General features: G+C 32.2%; 2 protein-coding genes across 2 annotated transcripts; both read left to right on the top strand.

Moving 5' to 3' along the window:
* The first annotated feature begins 13,069 nt into the window (after positions 1-13,069).
* Positions 13,070-21,956, top strand: LOC109597058 (uncharacterized). Its single transcript, XM_049964198.1, has 3 exons — positions 13,070-13,995; positions 15,361-16,170; positions 20,605-21,956. The coding sequence occupies exons 1-3, from the start codon at positions 13,089-13,091 to the stop codon at positions 21,654-21,656; spliced, it is 2,769 nt and encodes a 922-aa protein (XP_049820155.1). The 5' UTR covers positions 13,070-13,088; the 3' UTR covers positions 21,657-21,956.
* LOC109597010 (baculoviral IAP repeat-containing protein 7) lies at positions 14,385-16,289 on the top strand. Its single transcript, XM_020012632.2, has 5 exons — positions 14,385-14,470; positions 14,537-14,748; positions 14,801-14,924; positions 15,161-15,276; positions 15,361-16,289. Exon 5 carries the CDS (start codon positions 15,393-15,395, stop codon positions 16,287-16,289), a length of 897 nt encoding a protein of 298 aa, XP_019868191.2. The 5' UTR covers positions 14,385-14,470; positions 14,537-14,748; positions 14,801-14,924; positions 15,161-15,276; positions 15,361-15,392.
* Positions 21,957-22,164: the final 208 nt, after the last annotated feature.

The following is a 22,164-nucleotide window of genomic DNA, read 5'->3' as shown; positions in this document are numbered from 1 at the left end:
TAAACTTCAATGAACAAATATTGATTTGCTGGCGGCGTTAAGTCGAAAGGGTCGAGTTCAACAGGATTTGAATATGGTGGAAAATTAGACTATGCTAATCAGGTCTACGCATGTAGTAAATGTGACAGCTTTTTAATGACATTTTAAAGTCCAAAAGGTGGAAAAATTGTATGTGACAGAAAAGTATCGATTGATAAAGATAATTGCAGATTGCAGCTTGTAATCTTATGTTTTAACTTATCAAAATATATGTTTTGAATGCCTCCGTTTAGAGCTTCCGAAGCAATTTTCGTGAACGTACCTTCTATAATTAACGCAATATATTGTTCCCACACGATGCCGAAACGATTTCAAATGTCAATCACTCACATCGATAAATTGTAAGATAATAGGTGAAGCCTTTCGTAAAGGCCGAGTGATTAATTAAGTCATAAAAAAAGTTGACATTAGTCCGCTGCCCACCCTCGTAGAATGGCTCGTCTAGCGACAGTTCGAGTCGTAAACGTTGGAATTACAGAAACCACAAACCCGTTTAGGTGTTTAACTTCTGTCAGGAATGCAGTTCTAGCCCAATTACAAAACGTGGATAATTAAAATTCACAATAAAAACCTTTATTCTTGGATTGTTTTATAAGGTACACGAGGTTTTTTGTGCAACACAAGTTAATGGACAAATCCCCACCAATTTGGCAATCCACTTTTCGGATTAAAATATCGACAAACCCGAGGCGTATCGACCAAAGGGGAAAGGTAAAAGGTGTGATGGTATCGACGAATTAGAGGGGAAGATCACACGTCGACCCTTGGTCAGTCAGTGGGGTTTCTGAGATAGCACCGTGATTCATTTGATAGGTGTTTTGTAATTTGTAATTTGTCCGAACCTTTAAATGTTTCTGTGCGGTAGATTTAAGTTTTAACATACGTGCTCTCATCTCCTTCTTCCACAAGCGACATCTTCATTTAATGACTTGGTGACCACCATTCATATAAATCCGGATGTGACTTATTCATATGATACGTTATTAGGAAGTTTTATTTGTTAATTAATATTCACGTGACTATTATGGCATAATTTATGACGTGGAATTTATGATGACTTCCGTGACGTCACCCCAATTTTATTATAACTCGATTATAGTCCAGGGCGAATTCATTAATCACGAGGTTTGCAAACATGGCGATATGGTTTAAGATCCAGAACGGTCTATTGAATTTGGATGATTAAATTCCTTACGTGACAATGGCTCTTTTAATAATAAGATATTGTCTTAACCCTTTCCTAAGAGGGGTTGCTTGAAAGTGAACGCCAGAAATCTATTTCGAGGAGGTAAGAAGGGGTAGTGTACAAAATTCATTAGGGTCCGTTTAATTTAATATACCACCAGTAGTCAGTAATATTAAAAAACTGTTTACCGTTTGTCTACTTTAAAGGATTTTATTGAAGTTATACGTGCCGCTTGTATAAACATTTTAGTAATCTTTTACTGGTAAAGTTTTAATTGTTTGTTAATTTAAAATGCAGTATTTAACCCAGTTCTAGAAATACATTGATCGTAAAATTTATTTCTGTGGATGAACACATATGTTGTATTGTTGCACAGTTTTTCTCAATTAAACAATAGGGAAGTAATCTCTACGTAACGCTATAGCATACATTCGTATTTAGCACCATAACATGGTTTTGCTTTTACACTACATTGTTGATTAGGAAGGTGAAACATTTGCGTAAAAACCAAATGTTACAAATTCAAAAACTAGAAAAATCTAGATGCATAGAATGCATTTGATCCACATAACAACATATATTGTCCCTGAAGTTGTTATTTATAAGTAATTATTTTAATTGTTGTATTTTTATATGCTTGGACAATTTAAGCTACGCAACATGACAATTAACTTGTACCTCACAATTTTTTTTCATATTATATCACGAAAACACTGAGTAAGATAAACAAATAACAATGATCAGGAATCACCACTTATAACCAGGTGTATTCATAATTCCAAGATCACTGACTATTTTCGACTGCACAATCACCGGTTGCGTCACAAAAAGCCAAATCATTTCTACCACGAATGAAAATGTCAGTAAAATAAATACAAATCACGTACCATGTAAAAATAAACTTTATTCATACGTCCACATAAATTAATTTGTGGTAAAAATGCATTTAACATTTGTTTATAAATAATTAATATATTGTATTCCACATATTTTTCTCATGCGTTGAAAACGCCTTTGATTAATCGAACCCACACACATTGCCGATCACGGAAAATCCATGTAGGTATGCTCACAAATGCTACAAAGTTATGCATAATCTGTTTGTGTGCCCATAATTGGTCGTTGATGCAAGCGATTACCACTCATTATTCATTTGAATTAAAAACTGCGTGATAATTATGATTTTGCTAAATATGTTGAGGACAATTAGCACATGGATAGATGACGCATCTAAGAAGCAATGTTTCCCAATTGGTGATTAGTAAATTCGATTAGATTTGAACATCATTATAGACAGCGAATGTTTATTTTTAACGCTATCAAATATGGCAACTAATAGTTTGATTGACCATTGTAAATTTTATTGACATCGTCATTAAAATTGAATTATTGCAGATAATTTTTGGAAAATAAATTAAACAAAATAATCTGTTATAATATTATTTGTCACCAACATATAAAATATTCTCTGTACGCGTAGAAATCCATTTTGTCACATAATGACAAATGGAAAGTGATTTCATTTCACTTTCTTTTATCAAACAAAGACGGTTCAATGACAAGATAAACACATCACATATCTATTTAAAATTCTTTTTAAATTAATAATTTTCCTTCCTCTTATGTCATTTAAATGAATCACTTGGGTCTGGGATAAATTTCGAACAGAAGTTGTGTGTGTATGTGTAATTAAGTGTCAAAACCGTGATATATCCGGTTAAATAGCTGTTAATTCATTTTATTTTCGATTGGTCGATGAGTTATGGGTGTTCACCATCGCTTGATGAGTAGGAAGGAAAATGACATGTCAAGTTGACAAATTTGCCACTTAAGCTCCGCTATTCATTGCCGGTGCAGCCAATTCAAGATCAATTATGATTTGACAGACGATCAAGGAGATTTTTATAAAACTCAGGAAATTTCTAGGACATGTTTTGACTGATGTTAATTTAACTTCATATGTACAATTAGTTTTCTCTTATGCGATAATTACTATTTTATAAATATTTTAAACTCCTAAGAGCAGACTTCTGCATTTATTTCAAAAATTTAAAAAAGAGGGTTATTTATTTTTAAAATAAGTTAAGTTGCGAATTTACCTATATGTTTATATATTTTTTCATATCTGTTTTACATACTTATCAATATAGTTATAATAACATATATTTTAATCGACTTCCTTCCTATTTGATTTGATGAAGGAAATAATACAATCACGTTTTATACAGTGTTCTGATCGACACTTCAACTTTTAAAATATAAAAATTTTCTCCTCATTAATTGCACTCAATACAAAAATCATATTAATTTTTATTTTAAATTTTAGAAATTTAAAATTTTAAAAATTTAAATTTTAAATTTTAAAACTTTAAAAATTTAAATTTTAAATTTTAAGAATTTAAATTTTAAATTTTAAAATTATAAATATTCAAAATTTTAAAATTTGAAATTTTAAAAATTAAATTTACAAATTTTAAATTTTTTAGACCATTTACATAGAAAATAGAAAATTTTAGTTTTATACCAAAATATTAAATTTCGTTAACGACACATGACTCAAATACAAAAAATATGGAAGCTTCAGAGATGAACAAATGATGCTGTTTTTTATAGGACAGATAGAAAACATAACAATTTAAATCTAAGCTATTTACACAATCCAAATTGATGGAATCTATTGTTCGAAAAGCTTTTGATCCAACTGAATTTTGAAAGAGACATCATGCATGACAGTGACAGGAATAGTATCCCACTATGGGGAAAACTTTTACTGTCTCTTTCAAAATTCAGTCGTGCAAACGATTTTCGATTGGTATAGAAATATCTCAGTCAATTTAAATATTCATTTTCTTCCAACATTTTTATTTCTTTTGCCGTCTAGGTTTGAGATGCTTACGATTAAATATAGTAACAGTTAAAAGTGCATATAGTGAAAGCACTGCACTTTCTACTGCTGTAACTAGGTTACAGTTCTTCCGATCGAAACGAATTTGGTAACGTTGGATGATGCATAATTTACTCACCCTTTTAACAAAATATTATTCATCGTGACCAGGCTTGTAGTTTTTCCTGAAAGACGCAATGATGGATAGTAAAAAAAAATTAATTTATTTAAATGATTTTAGATATTCAAGTAAACAATTAATTATATTTTTTATGGAATGTGGAGATTATCGCATTTTTAACGATAAAACTTATCTTTATCTGTACGATACGACTACATGTATATCGTTCGTAGTAACATGGGTTATGTTTCTAATCTAATTATCTCAAAACTTAGTGAATACATACAAAAGAAAATTTAGAAACAGCATAGAAACATAAGAAAATAGTGTATTTCATTGTTTGAAAACTTGCGGTGAATAGACCCCACATAATATAAAACCGGACCCCCAGGGCACTGCAGCTGTTCCGTCAAAGGAATAGACGGAACCTTTCATATTACATTTTGTATAACAACAGTAGATATAGTCTCCGCGATTTCAAATTTAACATTGTAGAAAAATAGCGAATTTTCAACTTCAGGAAAATCAATGAAGATTCTAATATCTTTAACTTACTCGGTGAGATTTCCAAACAATTTTAATCAAAAATTATAAAATAAATACATGAATTTTTTGTAATTACAAAATCTTTCTCACAATTTACTAAACTTAATTTATATACTACCCTCAGGTGAGAGGGGACACCATTTCGTTTGGCGTTTCGCCTACGATTTACTCAAAGGTAGACAGCCCGTGATTTAATACGGCAAATGAGCAGAGCCCAGGAGCACGCACTTTTACTATAAATCGTCGTGGGGAGGAAGTTGAGGGTGCGAAGCATCCCCAAATTGTAACCGTATTGATTACACCCTTTACAACGTGCATATGCACGTGGAGAAAAATTGGTCACATGCTAGTGAATGAAACTGTGGAACGTGCCACATGTATAGGTACAGTCGCCGGTGAAAGTAGACGGTCCCATCATTTCCGATTAGGTGGGATATGCCGGTCGTGGAGCATGCGAAACCATTGAATCAGCATAAGGGGCATGATTTGCTGTTCGAGGATTTGTATAGGTAGTTAGCGGTAATGATGATTTGCTGATGCGTCTGTTTCAGACAGTTAAAAATCAATGCTTCACACTTCTCATACCTTTTGCACACAACCAGTTCTTTCGTTCCAGCAACAGTCGATCGTTAAGTAACCTGCAGGAAAATGAAAGAGAGTATTAATAAAATTCATTAAGTATAAACGCTATCCAACATACCATATACGCTGATGATTTTTCTTAAACCATGTTTTTTCAGATTTTAGTTACTTTGTTGCATGTATACGTAACTCGTTATTTATAGAGTCTAAATGTAGCCGAGCCTTTTTAATGAACCAATTAATATGTTTACACTTCAACCTTCCTGTTTTTATTTATAGCAAATTTTAAAATATTTACGGTACTCTAATCACCATTTCATATACAGGAAGAGGTTTGGAACGAATTCTTCTAGAATTATTTTAATTGAAGTAGAATGAAATAATTTAAAGTGTCATTAAATTGATTGATTATTTAATTTTTATAAATTATTTATTGTTGCGATCACAACAAAACAATTAAAAGATATTGTTTGGAAATGTGATATGAATTTCATTTAAGTAAACAATAGACCTATTGTATAAACAAAACATTATTCTCCTAGTGAGAGATCATACCTTAAATAGAATACAGACATAAACAACAATACAGAAGGTACATATAACAAAACAGAACAGCATTTTGATATACTTTGTTACAGGAGTAGTTCTCCATTTTACTGTAAGCCAGACATAGAACGGAATAAATCAATCAAAGTGGTGTATCCAATTGAAGCTCATGCATATTGAGATTAAATTTTATATGCATTTCTTTCAGAAGCTATTTCAAGTCGCATAAAATAGGATCAGTGAGTTGGCAAAAAAGGCGTAAATAATTATGAAAATTAATGTTTCAATAATGACACGTATGATTCCATTGTGTTTTGAAACATAAAAAGATCGACAGTGACTATATTTTTGATTGTAGAACAATAAGGGGCACATCCTTACAATATATGGGGAACATTATGTATATTATAAGGGATAATGGAACAGATTTTAGTTTCAGTTATGGTTGATATTTAAATATCCCTCCAAATATTATATTTTTGTATGATCACCACTTTATCACAAATATCAATTTTCAGTTATTGGCAGAAACAAGTATTTTTCTTTATGAGTGAAACAATGGCTCGTAAAAATCCATATATAAATTTCTCATAAAACTTTGATCGCAGTAACTGTTATCACTACGGTACAATGCATTGTGCAATAATTATTTGCCTATAAGGTCGCCATAATACGTAGGTGTACTAAACTAAATACGGTTCTAGTCACGGGCGTCACGATCCCAATGCGAGTTCCTAGCGCAAATCGGGAAGGGTCCGTCCCTAAAGTAAAAATCCCTTCTTTTAACCTTTAATAAATCACCCGGGTAATTCGGAATGCCTGAGAATATGAATTGTCCCGATCTATTCTCCTAGCATCTAGGGTGCAGTAGAAATTTAATTTCGGCATCTATTGGCCTACATTAAGAAGCACATAATAAATCAGTGAGCGTTCACGTCCAGAAGTTTCTGCGAGCATTTCTGGAATTGTTTTCGCGACACACTCATGGGGGACCACACGATCAATTGCAGTTACTAGGCAAATATCTTTCATAAATTTAATTTCCTAAAGTAAAAGCTTTATATCATGCACCAAAGGATTCTTTTGTAGTGAAACAATTAAAAAATTAAACTTGTATTATGCCAATCTCATCAGAACTCAGATATATTTTTAATTTTCAGCAGTGTTAAAAAGTTATTACAAAATTATTATCAAATTCTCTAAAGGGAACATATTTGAACAAGCTCGTAAAGTGGGAAACACTCTTAAACTAGATTAAAAAATAGGGGGGGGGGCGCCATTAAAAAGTTCATGGTGCAATATTTCATAAACGGTTGACGTAAAATGCAATAAAGTGGCACCGTAATAAATTATATGTGTATGATCAATATAGTTTTAATAAAGTATTTTAAGGGCGTTTTTAGAAATAAATAAATAAATAAAGAATGGTAAGGAACTTTTGAGTTTAGTGCTCTCAGAAGTTCAAGATTTATAAAGCACTAGCTTAGAAATTAAATTTTATGAGGAAATGTCTCAGGTTTCCAATAAATCAATATTATATTATTTATGTTCATCTAAAATCCGTTGATTTATTTTTCCAATTTAAGATAACTCAGTAATAGTGGATGAATTTAGCTAAATGTCAAAATCGAAAATATATTTTATAATTTGTATTATCATATGATGAATGAATGAACTCAATAATTTAATATTGTTGTTGGTTAAAACCTACTATATATATTATTATACGCTTTGTATAATATTCTTCTTGTTTTATAATTTTGGTCCATCTGCAAGACTCCACCAATTTCCGAATATACAAGTGTGTATTCCTCCAAGATTCTTGAATTGTTGTGAAGAGTTCATTCAAATTTGTAAAATTTTTATGTCGAATTTAGTTACAAACATGATAATGCATATTACAATTTTAGGTTATAGAGATGAAAAAATCGTGCAGGACGAACGTCTAAACCCCCAGGGGGACATAAATTAAAAATTATGCACTGTACACCCGACCCAAATGTGCACATGACACATATTCTGGAAGTCCGTTATGAACTACGCATTCCAGTTTGTGTAAGCGCAATTGGCCTACTTCCCCCTTAAAATCGGCTCTTTTTGCCACCCCACGTTCGACGGGACCTTACCCACGTATTAATCAATGAGGTCCTGGTTTTACGTTCAGCTGACCCTTCTTGCCTTCGACCATATTTATGTGCAATTTTCGTCTGTTATTGCTCAGTTGAGCAAACAAATGCATTTTAATTACATGTTTTCCAGTGGACCTTCTAATTTTCTTATTTATTGTTATCGCTTTATTTAGTCACGCCCGGTGATTGAATTAATTTCATCGCAAACGCTTTTTAAAAAATTATGTTGATGTTAGTTTGCTGTCCCTTATTCTGAATATTATTATATTGGTGTGTGAATTACAGAAGTTAAATGTTACCTGAATAATAAATAATAATAATTTAATTTTGTTAAATTTTCATTGAAATTGTTATAGATTCTATAATATATTTTATAAATTGACATAAATTTTCAGGCATTCCAATGTCATTCTTTTAAGTGATGTTCGGAATCTTGAAGAAAATTATTCCTTTTTATAAAGGTAATAAGTAGTTCAAGAAACTGTTTTAAATTTAAATGTTATAATATTGAAAACATTTTTAACTGTAATTATTTTACAATGTCATGGTCATAAAATGATTATAATCCAATCGAATATGATAATTTGTAGACGTTTGAGATAAAAAATCTATCTAAAATATTTCCATGAAATAATAAGAAATAATTAATCTAATTATTAAATAGATAAATGTTTACCTATATGCAATAAAAAATAATATTAAATATATTTCTTTAAAAATGAACAAGGTTGAGTCTGTCAGTGATGCATCCTCCGGGTTGTGGTAAACCGTTGAATAAACTGTTACCAACATTGAATAAGGCAAAAAAACAACATTTATTTTAACACAATATAGCTCCACTCTCCTACTATTTTCACCTTGAGCATCATTGCGGACGTAATCCTCTACACTCCAGCCTTCCTTTTCATGAGTACTACTCCAAATGGAGATGAATCAGAACAAATCTTAGTCGTTTTTCTTCTCCAGACGGAGAAGATTGCAACCTAAATTTTGGATCAAAGTTTATCCTAATTCTTGAAGTCCCCTTAGAATATCCATTTACTAAAAAATCTTTGACGACTTCATTTCCCTCAAAAAAGTTTCCTATCCACCAAACTACATATCTTCTCCCTCGCCACCCCTATTTGCGACCTAACTTCGTCCATCTAACTGTAGATCTTCAAATTATTTGTATAGAACTGATTATGGTTAACTGCTTCAAATCTGTCTGAAATCCCCTGGAACCTTCGTTAGACATCCCGTGCCTTCTGAAGGCCTACCTTTCCCTTTCAGCCCCCACCTTATTGAACATAATATTTTAAAATCTCTACCTTTTTCTTTCTGTGGTTATATTGCTTACAAACTCTTCATTACTTCTTCACCAAACAATCACTGTGCTCTTTGCCGACTCTACTCCTTCACTTATTTTTTTAATCCTGTTGACTTGTTTCTTTCCCAAGTTATGCTTAAGTCAGAATATGTTTGGGGAGTTTGATGAAAATGTTACACAATATATTCAGTTTGTAACATATAATCAGTTCACCACAAATCCATTAATATGATCAGTACAAATATTGTACGTGTTGTTGTCATGAATTAGACAAGTGATTTCATTTTTTTTAATTCTTCTTCTTCGTCCCCCGCACTGTAGGAAAAATTTGGCCTTTATACTGCTTGGATATTTGGCCAGCTCATTATTGTTGTTTGGCAAGGAACCCAGTTAAGGGTGTCTGGATATTTCCATTCCTTGCTCACTATGGTAGTTACAGTTAAGAACATATAATGGAAGACTTCACAGATTGGTTTAAGGATGTGATAGGGAGAATCTGCAAATTCATAATTTTATTTGGTTCACAGTTAAGAATTTTATCAATATTTTTGATGTTTTTAAATTATTTTCTCGGAGAATTGTTATCATCTTGGCTGGACTAGTAATCCCATTCTTGATAAGATCTTGATAAATATCATAACAAAGGGCTTCCATCGTGGTGGTGGTGGTGGTATAAAGGAATATGACGACCCTTGGGTGAAACATGCTATATGGTTTCCAAAGTGTAGTTACCTATTAATGAACAGGGGTGTACAATTTATGAAACAGATATATGAAAAGAAGAAAACAGATGACAGTACTTTGTACAGTATCAGTGATGGTGTTAACATGGAAACCGAAATTCTAAAATCTTCTAAGTTAAACGCTACTAATATTAATCAAGATCAAAATTTCAATAACATTGGCCAAAATGAGTATTTGTGCAAAATATGTTACTAAAACGAATTAGGTGTTATTTTTCTTCCTTGTGAACATATTTTAGCCTGTGTAGATTGTGTTTCAAATTTAAGCACTTTTGCAATATGCCGAGAACACTTGGCAGCAACTGCCAGAGCGTTGCTACCGTAATCTGAATTTCAATACAATCAATCAAAGTAAAAGATGATTATATCAGTTACAGTTATTTATAAAAGTTCATTTTATTTAAATTATAATTATAATTGAAATATTATATATATTCAATAAATACAATATATTCAATAGATGTCTTTTAAAGAATAAATGATTATTTATTTTTTATAATAATAAATGAGTAAATTAAATCATTACTTTCTAAACCAATATTCACAGTCTTTCATCATTATTTTCCATTTTATCTCTCTTATGTCCAACACAAAATATCCATTTATTTTTCATGAAGGGTCTGTGTCGCCAACTCACTGCTGGTACATAAATGTTTTTATATTTTGTTGTTTTTGGCATATTTTATCTATAAAATCAATACAGGCCGTTAAAGTGGCTTATCAGAGAGTGTTTGTTATATAGACGGGGGAAGAATAATTGCTTTAGTGTTACGTGGTACGCCACAAAAGGGAAATTGCGCCATGTAGCTTTCCCAGGGTGACCGTTCCCCAATCAATATTATAAGTCACAAGTATTTATTACAAAATTATAACTAACTATTATTTATAATTACAGTCAGTTTTACATATTACGATAACTCAAAATTTTATTTAATATTTCGACTAATACCAACGGTATAATTAAATGTCAAATTAGAACAGTCCCGAATAATATTTCAGCTTCATCTAAGTTACACGGATAATTGCGCTTTCCCCCCTTACATCCACCATGGAGGATTTACTTAGCAATCTAAATATAACAGCTATAGGACATTAATATCTGTCTACTTTAAAAACAGCAAGATGTGCGAGAATCTTTATTTGTAGAGCACTCTCTTGCAGAGTATTTGATAATTAACTTTAATTAATAATTTGTTAACTTATTTTATCAATAATCGATATAAGTAATATAGATATTGATTTTTATCTTTGCGGGGATTTTTGGTGTCAATATCTATATAAGTCATTTATATTACGATATATGTATGTCATACAATTGTTACTTTATAACTCTCATTAGTAAAACTATAAAGAATAAAAAACAATAAATTACAATAAAGAGTTTTCCTATACGGGTAGTTATAAGTTAAAATTCATAACTCATTCGACAAACTTAATATTACATAGAAAAGATGGACTCTTCTATAAAAGACTAATAAACATAAAAATTAGGTGTCCAGTTTTTGTGTCCACGGGCATCTATGATAAATGGGTAAAAGTACCATAATTTAAATTAATGTATACACTTAGTAGTTTACACCGCTACATAATGTTAATCATTTGACTTCATGGCATTTCCTGCCTTATTAAAGCCATGTTTACTCTGGAATGTCTTTTTACAGACAAAACCGTTCTATTAACATTAGCAATTTATTGTTCGCTTTTATAATGTAATTTTCGTAATGGGCACACAGCAAGAAAGCCGATAGCAACCGAAGCGACCTTTTATTTACAACAGGAAATATTTAATGATAATTCAGCTGTGAAATAAAAAGGTTATGGACTTCCGCCGTATCTAACAAGAAAGGGGTCTATTCAAGAAAGCCATTCATAACGTATGCAACTACTACTTGGAGTTCTTCTTTACGGATCTATGAATGAACGGGGCTGCGTCTACTCGAATTACATGTTGTACGCACATTGATGAATTTCTTGACAAAAAATGCGTGCCTGTAAACGCCAGGGTACCCCCACTGCGGTTAGACTAAAATTAGACTACAAGGTTTATGTACAAGAATATTTAAGATTGGTGCATCATAAAAACTTACTGAAAGTTACCCAGCAGTTGACATTGGAGTATGTATTCGATTTCAAACCGAAAGGTAAAAATCAATGAGATTTTCTCATAACGAATCTGATTTAGATGACGGTATCAATTTCATTGCGGATTTCCTTTCAGAGTGTATCTCGGGATTACCTACGTAATTAGTAATAAATATTTTTAAATTACTTACTTATCAATAGTTTTTAGAAAATATGTTGAAAAGTGTGAGAATTATGATCAATTGTATTTTCCATATATTAATGTTCATTGAAAAATTGCTCTTATCGCCCATATATGTTTGTTGCCTGGTTAACTTATCAAAAGATTAGATAGATATACGTACTCACACATACAACATATCACTTTTAGAGAGACTGTTGTTCGGTGTAGAAAATTCATAACGGTAAGTGTTTTTTGAGTAATTTCAGTACGTTCCTTGGATATAAAACTAACACTCCCTAAACAATATTTGATGAGTATCTTCAAAGAATGAAAAATTAATGTTATTTGTTTATGAATATTTTATTATATATAGTGCCCAAATTAAGAGAACATAATATTTTTAACTTTTTTCTTTTCAATATTATTTAATTATTTGTTTATTTATTATTGTTTTATTTTTTTCATGTTAAAGTTAACTCCTTATTCTTATCTTTAAAAATTATTAAGATTCAACAACAATTGTTAATTTATTGAAACATTACTGTTCTTCATGATGATGGAGCTTTTATTTTATCATTATCTGAAAATATAAAAGTATTAAACTGCTTCTCAGAAATAATCAAAGGTCTATTCATTTGTCAGATAACCCAATCTGAATACCTTTTAATGATAATTTATCAAATGTATAATTAATATTTAGCAATATTAATCCATATATTTTTGTTACCTATATTTTAAGATCGGAGATTAGCAACAACATGTGTGACATCATACCATCTACACCAAACTCCACTCTAAAATGTCCAAATAAAGATTTAAAAACACTGGAAGGTCGTCTTTCAACATTCACGAACTGGCCAATACCAAATATCCTAACTGCAGCTGATCTAGCAAAAGCTGGTTTCTACTATACTGGACATTTAGACCTGGTAAAATGCTTTGATTGCGGAATAGAAATTTTTAAATGGGTGCCAGGGGACAATCCTATGAGTGACCACACTAAATACTGTAAAGCTGAGAAAAAGGTGTGTTCGTTTCTGAATAATAATAATGACTTGGCGACGGATGGTGCACGATTTGGGGATGAGTGTGGAAAATATGATATGGGTGAAGAATCACCTACACCTTTAGGAGTAATAAATAAATCTAAACCATGTTATCCAGACTACATCCACAATAATAAAAGATTAGAATCTTTTAAAGATTGGCCTAAATATATGAAACAAACCCCTCAAGAATTGGCTAACGCCGGCTTTTTTTATAAAGGCATCGGAGATCACACTCAGTGTTTCCAATGTGGAGTAGGACTTAGGGATTGGGACGATAGCGATGTTGCATGGGAACAACATGCTATGTGGTCTCCAAAGTGTACATATCTCCTAATGGTAAAAGGAGAGGAGTACGTTGATTATATTAATAATCCAAATAAAAACAACGTTGAATCAGTACAAAAAGAAAGTGATGCCAAATCGAATACATCAATAAATGAGACTTCTGAAAATAGTACACCACAAATTTCCACATTATGTAAAATTTGCTTAAGTAAGGAAATAAATGTTTTATTTATGCCTTGTAAACACTTGGTAGCATGTATGGGATGTGCATCTTCTGTTGACACATGTCCTTTATGCAGTCAAGTTATCAAAAGCAAAACAAAAACGTATTTTTCTTAAAATTTTACATATTCATAAACATTGAATCAAGCCTTGATGTTGTGATATCTCTTAAAATTATATTTATGAACTTAAATATAATAATTTATAATTTACACGTCTTTAATGACTATCCTGATTATTTTTTAATAAAAATTAAGATAATAAATTGTAGTAATACATGTATGTACAAATTATATTTAAATAAAATATTGAACAAAATATTTTAACTTTTATTAATTTGTTATTGTGAATATACACATTTATTAATTTAAGTTGTCATAGTTAATTCTGTAAACAAAAAAAATTAATGACAACAACAAAATAAATAAAATTGTACGTCGAAAGTAAATAAACAAACTGACGTACAAATTTCGGGTGGGCCCCTTCAGGGTCGACCGTGCTCATTTAAAAATTCTGTGAATATAATCGCGTGAAGGTCAATTCGTATAAATAAAAAATTACGTCAGCCCATAAAAAATTAATAGGTACAATTCCAATTACCGCTGCGTAGCCGCAATTAATATTTATCTTTTAATGGTCTATTTTTTGAGGGAGCCCTCACCGGGATGCTTCTAGTGAATCAGATTGAAAGCCGCACAAAAATAGACGAGGATGTTTACTCGCACAGATTTAATTTAGATTTGGGTTAGACCGAAAATAATCCAGCATTGGATCGATTATTGGGCTTTTCGTTCATATTGATTTCGTCTGAATGGCGGTAATTAAAAAAGTTTTCTGATTGAAGAAAACGTGGAAAGAGGTGGTACGTTTGTTAAACTGGAAACACTGTAACGCTCGTAAGCATTATTTTTTAGAGACTAACAATTAAAAGTTTATTTCGGTGTGCGTCTGGCAACATAACAAATATAATTACAAAATTCTTTCCACATGAAGATACAGTGCGAGATGCTGCGTTCACACAAGGAATTTTTATACCTGGTGCGTTTTTCAGATGTAACGGAATTTCACTTTATTCCAAGTCACAGGTCCGTTCTTAAAGAATTCGATAAATACAATCCATACCTGGGCAACTCGATTTTACACATTAATAGTAAAATTATATATAATAACAATGACAAATAAATATACAAATATAAAATATGAATGGTTTAGTGTTTCTGTAATACTTTTGTTTAGGAGGTTAGTAATAAATGTTAAGGATTAATCCTTCATAGGTAAATACAAGCACATATGAATACCTACAACTTTTCTGTCAAGGAGCTTTTAGCTTTAGTGTCTACTTTGCGATTCAACTCTGAGTTTTTGAGCCACCGTTAAGTTTAACCAATATGTAAGTACCCATAGCAATATATCATAAATTTTACTTAAACCCATAGGTCATTTTATAAATAATAAATTATCATCTTCCCAGTAGTGTTCGTCCTGTCAACACTAACCAAAGAAGAAATGTCTAGCGTAACTGTAAGTCCAAGATACGACACCGACGAAACTCAGTCAACAGAATGGCAGGGACTACGAAGCGTCGAGGGTCGTCTATTAACGTACAGAACATGGAAAGGCGCAGTAGAACCGACGGAATTAGCTGAAGCTGGATTTTACTACCTCCAAGGTACCGAAAAGGTTCGCTGTGCCTTCTGTAATGTAACTGCAGAATATGCGTGGTTGCCTGAAGACGATCCGGTGGACCATCATTGGAGATGGAGTCTGGAACAGAGAAAATATTGTATTTTTTTAAGGGAGAAAGTCAGAGAACAATTGATTCCCGAAGATAAAAGAGCATATCTGGAAAAGTTTGGTGTGATCAGAAGAAAGGGACCCGTCCATTCCAGATATGCGGGGCAACAAACGAGATTTGAATCATTCAAACAGTGGCCCAAGGTGTTGAGACAAATATCTGAAGAATTGGCATCTGCCGGATTCTTTTACCGTGGTTTTGGAGATCAGACATTGTGCTTCTATTGTGGTGGTGGTCTCAAGGATTGGGAAAGGAACGATGATCCTTGGGAGCAGCATGCTAAGTGGTTTCCAAAATGTAGTTATCTGTTAATGAGGAAGGGTCCACTGTTTGTGAAAGCGATACAGGAAAAGAAGGAACCAGAGGTTAATAGTTTGCCCAGCACTAGTGATGGTAGTATTAACGTGGATGACGAAAATCCACATATTGCTACAGTTAGTGGAAGGAAATCTCAATATTTGTGCAAAATATGTTTCGAAGACGAATTATGTATTGTTTTTCTACCTTGCAGACATATTATAGCATGTGTAGATTGTGCTGTAGCCTTAACCGATTGTCCGGTATGCCGACAACCTTTGGAAGCAACAGTCAGAGCGTTCCTAACATAAACTGTATTGATCTATTGTTAAATATAATTGTTCTGTTAGTAAAAAATATTAATAAAAATATATATTGTTATTGTTTAAATTATCAAATCATTTTACGATCCCTTTTTTTACCACTTCTATTTTTATACATATCAATGCGTATATTTTACAGAAATTTTTATTGTTAGTTGGAACATAAAATACTTGCGTTTGCGGATAATTCCTTTCTAAGAAAAAATGTACTAAAATGTTATGAAATACCTATTATTGATAACATATCAAATGCCAAATTTTACTTAAAAATAAAATTAAAGTTATTTATACTTGACAATATTGATAATAAAATTATGTATTAGTTGCACATAAACACATTTAAACTAAATTTCACAATGGGTTAAGTAAGATTATATAAAATTCGTGAAACAAAATATTTTCGTTACGGTCCAGACCCTGAGAACCTAACCTCGTTTCTTAAGGAATTCCTCCGGTTCACCGACTGTTTCAATAAGTCTCAGTATTTGCTCTCAGTACGAGGTTCGCCGCAGTAGACACCTCCGTCCACGACGAAACTCTATTAACATCTTGTGTGGGCATCGCTGATGTAGGGCTCCCATGTGGGCATGGAACTGAAATACGTCAGTGGAAACCAGTGCTGAAGCGAGAACCAAGACAAATAAAAGTTTCTTGTGAATAAGCTGACGTATACAGGATACATGATAAATTCCAAATTTTAAGAAGCGGTTCTTAAATAATGTTCGTGAATATTTATTATGCATCATCCCCATTTTAAAAAGAAATTATTACTAATAAATTAATACTGTATATAAAATTACACGGTATTTTATATTTTTATATTAAGGACAAGTGAAATATTTTTTAAACATTTTAACGTAATCATGTCAGTTCCTTGCGACGCGGTGCACCGCTGTAAATTGCACACATAAAAAATATAATTAGAAACCAGACGACTCGAACAGTAAATTCTTAATGTCGATACTTGGAACTGTCCTTAAAATATTTCCGTGGCGGCTTCTTGTGTGGGCGTGTTAATGTGTCAAAACCGGAACTAAAAGCACTAAAAAGCAGTCGGGCTAAAGGACTACAGTTCAATCTAAGACAATGCATTTATTGCCGAAAGCGTTTTGGTTCACCAACCAATTAACGTTGCACATTTTTGCATCTGGTTTGCATGGATTTTTTAGGCCTATCGTAGATGATACGTCTGCGTGTTAAAGTTTAATTTACGTCGGCGCTTCAGTGTATTAAAGCTGCGTAGTTCTTTTGGTACTCAATGCGAACCCCCGAGCATATAAAGGTTTAAAGCGACAGTAATTGGTTATCATTTAAGAATTAATTTTATTCAAGCTTACGTTAAATAAAATAATGGTCTTAAGTGTTTCAACTGCAAAATAAATATTTTTGTTTTCTGTACTATTTGTACTTAAGATATAATTAAAATTTATTTACACTCTAAATTTAAAATAAGTTGGGATTATCGCCTTTTGTACAATACACATAATTCTAACATGATTAACTTTATTATTTTTGTACTTGAGACAACATACAGCTATTAAAATTTATTTATTATCAAATTCCAAAATTTTAATTACAAATAATATTAGTTCAATTTTAAAACAACCATTGTTTGAAATGTAGGTGATTCTCGTAAATACAGGAACCTGAAACAAAAGCCGGCACCATGCAAGAAAGAGCAAAGCCTAGAATTGCATGGAAGTTTCTCAACCATAGACGGTTTGAATTCGAATTCACGCATGTATTGTGGGAGTGTTAAATTAGAGGGCGTAAATACATTTGATATTATATTAATCAGCAACGTACGTCGTGATTCAGTTTGTGTTTTTACAAGCGATATGATAAGTTATAAAGAAGATTTAGAATTAAAAGAGATATTGCAATATGCATCACATGTGAGTAGAAATTTCGCATTAAATTCATGTTATGAGTTAAAATTGACTGGTATTAATCGACTTTGTATGTACGACATTGAAAAACATTCGAACTACACGTGAATGCACTTTCGACTTCTGACGCATATTTGCAAATCGACATAATCATTTTCTTTCATTCATTAGAAAATTTCATGGTCACCGAGAGAAAATTACTTTGTAGTGCAGTCAATAATCCATGAATTAATTTATAATTAATATTTTCATATGTATTTCGTAATATACAGGGAGGTTGTACAATTGTATTTTTATAATTTTTCTTTTTATGTACATTGTAGTTTTCTAGAAAATACTTGATTAATCGGAATATACTAGTACGTATGTTTCATAAAATTATAAAGTTCTTATTTCGTAAAATGGTAAACAACATGAAAAATTGGTTAGTCATAATTACACATACTAAAACAAATAAACATTTTCTTTATGTTATCATTTACAATTATTAATGTACAAACAATAATACAAATGAAACGATAATAAGGTCGGTTTACAAAAAAAAAAACAAATTATGGACTGAAATTATGGTAAAAATAACTATAAAAGGTATATTTATACACAACGCCAAAGCCAGTAATATAATTTAAAAATAATGTTAGGAAAGTTACCTTTTTTAGTAGTAATATTTTACTGAGTAACTAGAATATGAAATTTATAATTGAACATTAAAAAATAAGAAAATACTTTCTATTCTACTATACTTAAATCATTATAATTCATATATTTTTAAACCAATTTTGATGAACAGGAACTTTTTCTCATTGCGAAAATAATGTTCGGTTTTAAAACTTTGAAGGAAGGAAAGTTTTCTAATTTATGATTATTAATTTAACCTTAAATATTTTATGTAATGTGAGCTATTAAAATAGTATTAATTTATGTGTTATATGTGTATGTATAACATTAACTATTTTTTTACAGTATTATAAAAATTATTAACAATAACTATTGTAGGTACTGTACCACTCAATTTACTTTAATAAGTTGCTGTAATAATTATTGTCACTACTGTATATATATTTACAATTTTAGACCAGACAGATAACAAATGTAATTTAATTGTAACGGAAAATTCGTACTAAATAAATATTTGTTGGTTGTTTACCTAAGTTCGAACTGTCAAATTAAGAAATATTCGTCTTATTTAAATTTACTTAGTGATACCGTGCCAGCCATTTTACAACAACAGTTGCCAATCTGAAAAAAATCCAGTGTTGAATTTCACCAGACGTCATCGTACGTGAAAACATAAAATTAACAAAGTCCAAATTATCGGAGGTACGTCTGGTCCTCGCATGTTGTGCATTGAAAATAAATTCGAAAATAAAATAAATGTGAAGCAGTCTGATAGTGTAAAGGCCGGCGTTCCTATTCGCAAGCAAGCGTGCGCGTGCGCTTGGCAACTCTGCTCCGCCGCAGTTGTTTTCTGTGTCCTGTCGACTGAGTACGTGTGTTTCTGTCTCACGGTGCGGTTCGTTTAGTGACGGATCACGTTCTTGGGAAGTTATGTTGAAAATGTTATTCGATTCATTCAGTTCATAACCTGGAATCAGTTCACCGCAAATCAATGAATAAGGTCAGTATGAATGTTGTGTGTGTCGTTTGCCGCGCACCCGACACGTCGTACCATTAAAAATAACCGAAATTTGCAGCCATATGCCCGTAGCCTTGCGATGTTCTACTTAAATTCGTGGCGATTTCTATTTTGACCGAGCCGCCCGTCGACGCGCCGACGTCCGTTGTAAAAAAACACACAAAACGCAACGCTCCTTTAATTAGCGGCCAATTTCGTGTGTATGCAAATGGGAGTACCGGCGCTTTTCTAAGAATCGGCCCGAGATAAAAGTCGTGCGTCTATCTCTGTCTTTAGTTTATGCTTTTTTTGTGTTTCCGGCGCTCGGTCATTGATGTGATCTCTGTGGAATGTGGTAGGGCTGGATACTTTTAAATTACGAGACGCGGAGAGGTAGGGTAAAGGAATGCTGGAAATCGTGAATGGTTTCTGAATTCCAACAACGTTGCCGTCCTTTAGTTCTTGGTACACTCGTACCCATTATCGAACCACAAGACGGGCAGCATAGTGTTATATGGTACGGCTCAGTAGAAAGGCGCACCGATACACCCGAGTACTGTTACTTGAACTGATCTAAATATTTCCAAACTACCCGATGGGCAATTAACGATGTCGCGTCGCGTCCACTTATCATTATAAAATGTAAATACGATTTTAATTATTATTTGTACTGTAATAATCTGGTGACAAAGTTCGATTTGTTATTTTATCAGTTAAAATCCCCACATTTAACCTTGTGACTGATAATGAGTGATTTAAATATGTCAAACAATAAACTAAAATGTCACTTTTGTTACAGTATTCTCTGTCCCTTCATCACCAACCGAAGGAGAAATAATGTGTGATACAGCTTTACCCCCAAGCTACCAAATCTGCGAAACCGAAATTGATGGACCCAACAACGGCCTCAATATACTGTCACCAAAATTGAATGGACTAAGTACTGACGAGGGCCGTTTGGAAACGTACAGAAGTTGGAAAGGAGCAGTGGATCCAAAGAAGTTAGCTGAAGCTGGTTTTTACTACACTCAAAATGCTGACATCGTCAGATGTCCCTTCTGCTTTGTAGAAGGATACAAGTGGTTACCTGAAGATAATCCAATGGATGATCATCTGAGATGGAGCCGGGAACAGAGAAGACATTGCACTTTCTTGAATGAGCGGCGTAGTGAACATGACGATTCACAGGGTGAAGTAGAAACTCCGGCCGGCCGAGACACTTGCGGAAAATATGGTGTAGAAATTTTACCGTGTTCGATTCCCGAGGATAATAAAGTGAATCTGGAAAAGTTAGGTGTGATAAAAGTGAAAGGACCCTCTCATCCTGAATATGTGATGGAACAGACAAGATTGGAATCATTCAAGCATTGGCCCAAATCATTAAGACAAAAACCTGAAGATTTGGCATCTGCTGGATTCTATTATCTTGGAGTTGGAGACCAAACATTGTGCTTCCATTGTGGTGGTGGTCTAAAAGACTGGGAAGAAAACGACGACCCTTGGGAGCAACATGCTATGTGGTTTCCAAAGTGTAGTTATTTGTTAAATAAAAAGAGCATAGAATTTGTGAAAAAGTTCCATGACAAAAAGGAAACAGAGGACATTACTTTGCCCAGTACCAGTGGTAGTGTTAACGTAGAAACCAAAGTTCCACAATCTGCTACAGTCAGTGAAAAGAAGTCTGAGGATAAAGATCAAACTTTGTGCAAAATATGTTTCAAAAACGAATTAGGTGTTGTTTTTTTGCCTTGCGGACATATTGTAGCCTGTGTAGATTGTGCTTCAGCTTTAAGCACTTGCGCGGTATGCCGAAAACCCTTGGAAGCAACTGTCAGAGCGTTCCTATCGTAAACTGTATTTCTATACTGCTAGTCATCTATAAAATTGTTCTATTAGTTAGTAAAAGAGACAAAAAATATATATTTTTATACAAAAAAATGTCTTTTACTACTATCTTTTTAAGTACAAATTTTTTAGTTATTTATACGCTAATACGCTTTTTAGTTTATAACAATTCTGAAGCGCTTTTATTTGACTGCAAGATCATATCAATTACAGTTATTTATAAAAGTTCATTTCGTGTGAATTATAATTTGTTAGGTTCATCTGACTTCTGTATTTGTGTATATAAATATATTGATTTATTAAATGTTTTTGACTTTTTCTACCTAGTCAGTTCCAAACAATCCAAATAATATTTATATACAAAAACATTAAATATACATTAATGGTAAGTAAATAAGTATAATTTTAGAATGATCCCAGACAAATTATTTATCAATAAAGTTAACTACTATTAATTAGTATATAAAACAGAAATATATTATATGACTAGTTGGTTGGTTTCCAGAACTTTAAT

The sequence above is a fragment of the Aethina tumida genome, chromosome 3, assembly GCF_024364675.1.
Source record: "Aethina tumida isolate Nest 87 chromosome 3, icAetTumi1.1, whole genome shotgun sequence".
In the NCBI taxonomy this organism is placed as follows: Eukaryota; Metazoa; Arthropoda; class Insecta; order Coleoptera; family Nitidulidae; genus Aethina; species Aethina tumida.
This window is presented reverse-complemented; position numbering and strand designations above follow the sequence as displayed.